We start from the raw sequence: 8,732 nt of genomic DNA, 5'->3' as shown, positions 1-8,732 counted from the left end.
GTTGAAGCTTTTGTGTTTGATCTCGTGTGGATTTGGTTCGGCATGGCACATCATATAGCTTCTAAGCTCCCGGTTTCATCCGCACGGCTCATTTGACCCTATCAGAGTGTCTATTAGTGCTCAAGATCTCATATCTTCATCCATATTGTATTTTATACTGAAATTTTAATTCCAAGTCTAAGCGGTTAAAGCTTCATTATCTTATTATTGGCTATGGTTTTAGAGTTATGCATCTTTTCTTTCACGACCAACACTCGAGTATCGTTAGAGACGGTTGTTAGTTACTTTCAATTCGATTGGTTGAATATTTCAAGGTCGGTTTTAAATTTGTCTTCAATCGTTTTTCCGGAAACGAGTTTTAGAATTCAAATGAAGTTTTTTGTATCATTTTTTTTTCTTTGGCCATTCTTATCAGTGTATTATTTTTCGATTATTATCTTGTTGTCGAGTATAACTCTAGTTGTAGTCAGAACTCGTTAGAACTTTAATTTAATAGTATAAAACTTTAATTTAGAACTTTAAAAAATAAGAATTTTTTTTGTTAACAATATAGTTCTTATTGCTAATATGGTTTGGTATAATCAAATCAAGCAAATCAGCTTAAACAACTTTGGGATATTTATTTAACTAAAATTAGTATTAATTATTAAATTTCTCCACGGATGTAGCCAAAGCTTTGTTTATAAAATTTTAGTTTGATCAAAATGTAAGCAAAAAAAAACTTTGTCCTGTGGCATGGGTTCCGTTCCGTCGAAAGGTTAATGAACTGCATCCCGGTTTCTTATGCTTGAAAGTTGAAACGCCATACAGTCCATAAACGGTGTTCGTGAAAACGTACATTCGTCAAATCTAAAAACACCGCGCGCCTCTCTTTCTCCTCCAATAAAAATTCAAATCAGAGAAAGAAAGAAAGAAAAAAAAAAAGAAAAATATCTGGAAATGGAGGAAGACGCATCGATGAAGTTCTTCTCGGATCAAAACACCTCTTACGCTGACATCCTTCCTCCTCGCGAAGTAAGTTCCCCCTGCCGATTCTCAAATTCGTGATTCGTCAGTGTCTCGTGGTTCCGATTTGAAACTGAAGATTGTTTGTGCACAGGCTCGTGCTAGAATCGAAGTGTCTGTCCTCAATCTCCTCAGAGCTTTGAATTCTCCAGATCCAGCCATCTCTCATCTCTCCCTGGTACTCTAATCTCTCGCAACTAAAACCTCATGCGATTACCAAATTAGTTTAAGCAGAAAACGTTGCTCCGATCATCAATCGTGAAATTTTGAAATACAGATCAATAGGAAGAGAAGCAATAGCTGTGTAAACCAAGGCATACTCACAGACGTTTCCTACATATTCCTCTCTACTTCCTTTACCAAAAGCTCCTTGACCAATGCTAAAACTGCCAAAGCTTTCGTGCGCGGTACTCGCTCTTCCATCATTCATCTGTTGAATCTTTTTGATTGAAATCACCATCTATCTCATGGTTTCGTGTTTTTTTTTTTTTTGAATTCTAGTGTGGAAAGTTATGGAGATGTGCTTTCAGATTCTGCTTCAAGAGAAACGAGTCACTCAAAGAGAGCTCTTCTATAAACTGCTTTGTGATTCACCTGACTTATTTTCTTCTCAGGTTGAAGTCAACCGAAGCGTCCAAGGTCATTCTAGAACTCATGCTTATATTGGATAAGAGTTTTGATCTGAGCAGGATCTTTTGTTTTAAGTACAGATGTGGTAGCTCTTTTGCGTTGCAGTAGATTCAGTCTTGGGATTATAGCTTCTACCAGAGGCCTTGTTGCTGGAAGGTTATCCCTTCAAGTGAGTAACACTTAATCATGTCTCTCTCTATGCTTCTTAGCTTGCATTGTGATCTCCATTTGCACACGCAGGAACCAGGTAAGGAACCTGTAGACTGTTCAGCCTGTGGCTCTTCTGGTTTTCCTATTTCAGGAGACTTGAATTTGCTTGACACCACCATCATGACAAGCGATGCTCGCTACATCATTCTTGTGGAAAAGGTATACTCTTTAACGAATCAAGGACACAACATTATTATCCGTATAAGTCACTGCTAGATCTTGTTTTCAGCATGCGATATTTCATCGCCTTGTGGAGGATCGCGTGTTCAATCACATTCCTTGTGTGTTCATCACCGCAAAAGGGTATCCGGACATTGCCACAAGGTCAAACAAAATCTTAAAATCAGATAACAAAACCATATATAACATACTGAATAGCCTGGAGGTTGAATTGTTTAGGTTTTTCCTTCATCGGATGAGCAATACATTTCCTCATCTGCCAATTCTTGCTCTAGTAGATTGGTGAGCATTCTGCTCTTTGTTTAGTACTCATAAGTTAATAACTGAGAGAAGTCTGTGTAATGTTTAATTGCGTAGGAATCCAGCTGGGTTAGCTATACTATGCACCTTCAAGTTTGGGAGCATAGGAATGGGTCTTGAAGCTTACAGATATGGTACAAAGACTCAAACGTTTGCATCACATTATATTCCCACTGTAATGATGGTTTTTGGTTCGTCTGTAGCTTGCAATGTTAAGTGGATCGGGCTCAGAGGAGATGATCTTAACCTGATACCCGAAGAGTCTTTGGTTCCTCTCAAGGCTAAGGACTCGCAGATTGCTAAAAGCTTATTGTCCTCCAAAATCTTGCAGGTGAGCATATCCGTAATTGAATCTGCGAATTAAAACTCGACTCACTTTCTTTATTTGCTTCCGGCAGGAGAACTACAGAGAGGAGTTGTCACTGATGATCGAAACTGGTAAGAGAGCTGAAATTGAGGCTCTGTATTGCCATGGTTATAACTATCTCGGGAAGTATATAGCCACCAAGGTCGTTCAGGGCAAATACATATAACACTTCACACACCAGCGTTTAATTTCCACAAACGCAATAGAGAAGAGTTTGTTCTATATCTGCTCTTAAATAAAAGAGATATTAGCTCGACTTATTATGGTGAAGTTTAAATGCAGACTCTCATAATATAATCCCAGTATGAATAAACTACAAACACATCAAAATTTCAAAATGAAAGATATTTGTTATACATATGGCATGGTGATGATTCAGTAACAAAACTTGCCCTAATCTCCACTGTCCTATGCAGGTATAACGACAAAAATGTCCTCACTTGTTTTTTGATACGAGACTGATCTTCTTTCCCTCCACAGTAAACTTCCCACTTCGCTCCAGCTGCAAACAACGAGGTTAAGAAATTGAGAAACCTTCTAATAAAAACAATTTACTTTACTAAATCCAAAATAATATGAGCAAATATTAAATATATTACCTTAAGTTTCAAGTACGCAATAGCATCTTTCCTTGAAGAAAACTTAGAGAGAACTGATGGTGCTTGTTCATCAATTAGAGATTTAAGCTGTTTCAGCTTCATCGATCCACTACTACCAGCGTCCTGATAATGTAAAGACAATACGTGTTTCAGAGATGTTATAGAATAAGACAATAACTGCTCAAAGTTGAAATTGACAACATACCTTTTTAAGAATCTGCTTGCACAGGTTCTTCAACTTGATTTTGGGTTCAGTGATCTCATCCCGCTTCCTTTTTGCGATAACAGAGTCCTTGTCATCTTCTTCTTCACTCTCTTCGCGCTTCCGTTTTGCTGGGATAGCATTTTCAAAAACAGAGTCCTTGTCATCTTCTTCTTCACTCTCTTCTTCCTCCTCTTCCTCTTCATCAGTATCATCATCATCATCACTGTTATCAAAAGAAGTTTTCTTTCCTTGGTAACGAACACCAGCTATTTTCTTAGGCCGATCCTTGATACCCAGTCCTTGTTTTCCAGCCGTGGCTTTGTCCTGCAGACATCATTTCCAGAGAGTTGAGAATCCTATCCATACCTCTTTTCTAAGAAAAGCTTGAGAAGAAGAAGCAGACACATACCTGAACCATGTTGTAAAGATTCTCTTGATCGTCCTCACAAAACATTTTTCTCTCGTTAGACTTGGATGATTTCTTTTTGCCAGGCTTAGCTCCAAGAAGACCACCCGAGACAAACCCGGATTTAAATCCCCACCAGTCAGAAGAAGGTTCTTCAAGTTTCTGTTCTGTTTCAGTCCAAAAGATCAATAAACATTTTTCAGCACAAAGAAATCAAAGTCGCGCCCATTTCAAGATTTCAGGACCAATCTAGACACCTTTAACATCAGGATGTTGGTCCTCGGATATAATTTCAATCTCCATAGCATCGGCTATGTCACAAACCGCAGGAGAAGGCTCCTCAGTTCGCTTAACCTACACGACAGCAAAAAAAAACAATATAGACCAAGTTACACTAGGACTTTCATATTGCCTTTTGTTATAATAATGGTGATAGCAGATTAAATACCAAATATATGCACAAATTAAGAATGGGTAGAAGCTATAAAGTAATATGCTAATCGACATGAATATTTGTCATTATCGGATCAAATCAGGAGAGAACTAATTGGAAAGAGAATCTTACAAGTATTCCTTCAAGATCTTTAGAAGAGTATGAATTAACAAGCTTTCCCTTCTCCCTACGTTTATACCTAATTACAAAACAACAAGACACAAAACACTCAAAACACAATGCCACAGAGAATTGGTAAAGGGGATATATAAGAATAAGATATTATCTAACAACCTTCCTTGTGGACGAGTAACCTTAGCAACATTGGACTTGACAGGCTCATCAGATTTGCCAGCTTCGTCTTCACTTTCAGCTTCCTTCTCCGAAGCTGTTACATGCCACATAACAAACAATTCATTCATTAGGATAATCTAAGTGACAGAGCTTTGAAATAGTTAAAAGGTAAATATAATACCATCATCTTTCTTGATAGGTGCTGCTTGCTGCAAATAAAACACAAGAATAAGGATTAAAAATCATTTATATAAAGAGAATTTAGTAAAAATAGACAAGCCATTACCACTTTCAACTTCTTGAGAATGTTATCGAACTGAGTAGTATCAAATGCCCATGGATTCGGCTTATCAACACCAACACCTGCTCCCAAATGTTCAAATATTTAGTCCTAAATATTTGTATGGCCATTACATGCAATACACTGGGAGAATAAAGAAGACAAAAAAAGAAGAAACGAACCAGTTGTGTCTTGTTTGTTCTTGACTCGGACATAGCCTTTGATCCCTTGCTTGTCTTTACCAAGTCCTTCTCCTTCTTCCCATCCCTGCACACAAATATATCACCATTCCAAAACATCATTCCTTTTAATGAAATCTCTACGCTTACCACAATCATCCAGGAAAAAAAAATTGAACTGACCATTGATTTCATTAGCCGGAAAGCGGCGGACTCCTTTAGGATTCCGACGTACTTGACTGGAGCTTCCGGCGCCGCCATCTTCCCTTCTTAGTTTACGGCGATCGAGTGCAGATGATCCGCCGCCGTTTCGATGGAGCTCAAAAGAAGAGAAGAGTGGGGGCGAGGGAGTTTAGGGAAAGCTGGGAGAGGAGAAAACCTAAATCCGACAGAGTTGATGGGTAGTTATACTCTACGACGCGGCCTTCTGTAAAGTTTAGTGGAAATGCGATCTGATCGACGGTAGAGATCTAGTTAAAAAATTTTAAATGGGCTATTATATAGGCCCATCTAATTTTATTTAAAAAAAAAATAAAAGTAAAATAGAGTGGCTGATTGTAAACAGAGAAGAAATGGCTATGGCTACTTGTACTCAGCTATCTTCTTCTTCGCCTTTGTTTCACCCTCAAATTACCAAAAAGCGCTTCCTTATCCCGTCGCCGGCGACGATCAGCGTTCATGGGTTCTCTACACTTAGGCCAAAGTCTCTCTCTTTATCCCATCGTTGTTCAGTCTCGGCTTCGGCTGCTTCCTCCACCGTCGACGTCAATGAGCCAGTGAAGAAATCAGTGAGAACACTTCCGTTTAGAGTGGGTCACGGGTTCGATCTGCACAGGTTAGAGCCAGGGTACCCTCTGATAATCGGAGGGATTGATATCCCTCACGATAGAGGCTGCGAAGCTCACTCTGATGGTAAAAGTTTTGAGCTTTTGAATTAGATGAATTGAGCTTGTTGGTGATGTTGGGGTTTTGTGTGCAGGGGATGTGTTACTCCATTGTGTAGTGGATGCGATCTTGGGAGCGTTAGGGCTTCCTGATATAGGCCAGATCTTCCCTGACTCTGATCCTAAATGGAAAGGAGCTGCTTCCTCTGTCTTCATCAAAGAAGCTGTAAGCTTTTGTACCTTCCCCTTTGATGTTCTATTAGTTATCCCCCCCATGGACTTTAGTTAGTTTGTAACTGTTGGTTAGTTAATAATATCAAGGTTCTGTAATACTCTTTGAGTATAATAATCTTTAGATGTGGATTTTGAAGCCTTTAGTCCAGTGCCTTGTTAAATTTTGTAATCACGTTTAAGTTATTTTATAATCTTACCGCTCTTGCATTGGCATACATTAATTTTATCTTGGCGTAACTCAAGTTTAGATTAGGTTCCTGCTTCTTGGGTTGATGATACTTTTTCTTGAGGCAACATATATGATTTATGTTTAGGTACTCAAGTTTGAAACCATAGAGTTATATTTTGGGTCAGTTTATAGTGTATTAATATTGATGTTGATTGCATGGAAGCTAATGTGAATCAAGCTATGAACTTTAATTATAGTTAGGTGATTAGGTGATCATCACTTTGTTACATAGTTTATATAAGAAACAAAATGTTCAAAATGAACTTGAAACGATGTTGTTTTTCTTTGTGTTTCAGGTGAGACTCATGGACGAGGCAGGGTACGAGATAGGAAACCTAGACGCCACATTGATTCTACAGAGACCGAAGATTAGTCCTCACAAAGAGACAATACGATCCAATCTCTCCAAGCTTCTTGGTGCAGATCCTTCTGTTGTGAACTTGAAAGCTAAAACACATGAGAAAGTTGATAGCCTTGGAGAAAACAGAAGCATTGCAGCTCACACTATTATCCTCCTCATGAAGAAGTGAATCAGATTAATCATATTCCTTAAATTATCAATCTCATTAAAAGAAAATACTACTAATATAAATTGACACTTGGTGTAATCACCCTTTTGAACCTTATTAATCCCCTCTTAAAAACAATGAAAATCGAATGATGATGATGATGATATATTAAATTGGAAAAATTGATTCTTGGTCAGATTTGAATAAATTTGGAAATTGCGACTGGAGTTTCTTGTGACGTATGCGTCTGTCATTTTCATCTTCAGACATTTCATCACAAGAAAGCTATGATTTTTTTTGTTGATTTTATATTAATTCGAATCCAAAATCGAAATAGACAATTGCTTTTTGGTTTATAATGCAAAGTTTTAGATGTACATAACTAAACTAATAGTGAAATAAAAAACATCCATGAAGGAATCTAAAACATCATTACTCGTCAGATGAAACACTAGTTTGAAGTCCAATTCTAACAAATATTAAAAGTTACCATATGCCTTTTTAGTCACTTGAAACTCTCTTAGGAGATTATGCAGCCATGGTAAGGGTCATGAGTGCAGACACAAATCTGGTGATGCGTAGGCGTAGGACCATAGAAATTGTGGTTTCCACGAGAACCCTCCAACCTCTCACGTTCCCTTTCTTCCATCCTCTTCTTTTCGGCTGCAGCTGCAGCAGATTCGGCCTCTTTTTTGGGATCGTAAGGTCCAAATGTTGCCATTTCAGCATTGATCCATCCCTTTTCCAGTTTGGTGAGGATTCTCCTGCTGTCGAAGTCTCCAATGATGGTTAGCTTCCCATCCTTTGAGTCCATGGTAATCGTTGTAACCCCTAGTAACAGGAATAATGAGCAAGACAATGGTCAACAATAGAGTTCGCATCACAATCAAAAGCTCTGTTTCAGTCATAACCCTTATTGCATCCCAAAAACAGAGAGTATGTATGTGTAATTAAAAGCTTTGTTTTTTCAATTAAAACGCATGGAAAAAACACAGTCTAATTTCAAACTTTTGGAGATTTAATTCATAACCCACAAAGAATTCCAAGAACAGAGTGAATATGTAACTACCAGTTTTATTTTATGTTATTCCTTTTAGAAAGACTGTCATGAACAAAGACAAAAATAAAAGTTCATTCTTCGTTGGTTTGAATTCATAAACCATAAAGAATCCCCAAAACAGACTGAATGTGTGTTATCAAAAACTTTGGTTTCTCAATAAAAACTCATGAACAAGACAAAAAAATAATAAGACAGAAGATAAGAGTTATATCTCATGGGTTTCCATTCATAACCTGTAAAGAACCCCAAAACTATAGAATGTATGTAATAAAAAGCTTTGGCTTTTAGTAAAGAAAACTCATCAGCAAGAAAGAAGGTTGTCTTTCCAAAATAAAAACTCAAGAACAAGACAAGATACAAAGAAAACTGTTTGATGATTGATATGGATTACCATGGAAGTTAGCAACTGCGCTAATGATTCTTCTTTTTGATCTCTCGTCGTGAACACCCATCATCACAACCATTTTCTGTAGAAAATATGAGAAGAAATAAAATACTCTTTTAATTCAATATAAATAAAAAAGGGAAAATTAGAAGATTAGACAACTTTTAAGTTTGAATTAGAAATTTGGGTAAGCTCATGTTTTAATTAGTTTGTTCGGCAACCTAGTAGGAGAGAGAAGAAAAAGTTGACAGTTTTAACCTTTTTGCCCAACAATCTTGAGTTGAAATTCGTTGGACCAGGCTGTCTTTTGCCCAGAAAAACTTGTCTCAGGAATACCGACACA

The 8,732-nt window shown here is 37.5% G+C and overlaps 4 protein-coding genes across 4 annotated transcripts; 2 read left to right on the top strand and 2 right to left on the bottom strand.

The window, feature by feature from the left end:
* The first annotated feature begins 909 nt into the window (after positions 1 to 909).
* Positions 910 to 3,001, top strand: LOC106313084 (meiotic recombination protein SPO11-2). The gene is made up of 11 exons (XM_013750820.1): positions 910 to 1,014; positions 1,100 to 1,183; positions 1,283 to 1,412; positions 1,507 to 1,644; positions 1,716 to 1,804; positions 1,876 to 2,004; positions 2,075 to 2,169; positions 2,245 to 2,307; positions 2,383 to 2,459; positions 2,529 to 2,656; positions 2,724 to 3,001. Exons 1-11 carry the CDS (start codon positions 940 to 942, stop codon positions 2,856 to 2,858), a joined length of 1,143 nt encoding a protein of 380 aa, XP_013606274.1. The 5' UTR covers positions 910 to 939; the 3' UTR covers positions 2,859 to 3,001.
* Positions 2,959 to 5,476, bottom strand: LOC106313083 (nucleolin-like). Its single transcript, XM_013750819.1, has 11 exons — positions 5,272 to 5,476; positions 5,092 to 5,176; positions 4,916 to 4,992; positions 4,811 to 4,838; positions 4,630 to 4,723; positions 4,468 to 4,534; positions 4,160 to 4,256; positions 3,906 to 4,069; positions 3,497 to 3,820; positions 3,292 to 3,414; positions 2,959 to 3,194 (listed from the first exon to the last, which is right to left on the bottom strand). Exons 1-11 carry the CDS (start codon positions 5,347 to 5,349, stop codon positions 3,129 to 3,131), a joined length of 1,203 nt encoding a protein of 400 aa, XP_013606273.1. The 5' UTR covers positions 5,350 to 5,476; the 3' UTR covers positions 2,959 to 3,128.
* A 168-nt stretch (positions 5,477 to 5,644) lies between these two features.
* Positions 5,645 to 7,094, top strand: LOC106315633 (2-C-methyl-D-erythritol 2,4-cyclodiphosphate synthase, chloroplastic). The gene is made up of 3 exons (XM_013753427.1): positions 5,645 to 6,000; positions 6,068 to 6,198; positions 6,732 to 7,094. The coding sequence occupies exons 1-3, from the start codon at positions 5,661 to 5,663 to the stop codon at positions 6,963 to 6,965; spliced, it is 705 nt and encodes a 234-aa protein (XP_013608881.1). The 5' UTR covers positions 5,645 to 5,660; the 3' UTR covers positions 6,966 to 7,094.
* Positions 7,095 to 7,384: 290 nt separating this feature from the next.
* LOC106317494 lies at positions 7,385 to 8,468 on the bottom strand. The gene is made up of 2 exons (XM_013755304.1): positions 8,396 to 8,468; positions 7,385 to 7,775 (listed from the first exon to the last, which is right to left on the bottom strand). The coding sequence occupies exons 1-2, from the start codon at positions 8,466 to 8,468 to the stop codon at positions 7,465 to 7,467; spliced, it is 384 nt and encodes a 127-aa protein (XP_013610758.1). The 3' UTR covers positions 7,385 to 7,464.
* Positions 8,469 to 8,732: the final 264 nt, after the last annotated feature.

Source organism: Brassica oleracea, chromosome C9, assembly GCF_000695525.1.
Source record: "Brassica oleracea var. oleracea cultivar TO1000 chromosome C9, BOL, whole genome shotgun sequence".
Taxonomy (NCBI): Eukaryota; Viridiplantae; Streptophyta; class Magnoliopsida; order Brassicales; family Brassicaceae; genus Brassica; species Brassica oleracea.
Note: the sequence above shows the minus strand (reverse complement) of the source record. Positions and strands in the feature narration are given on the sequence as shown.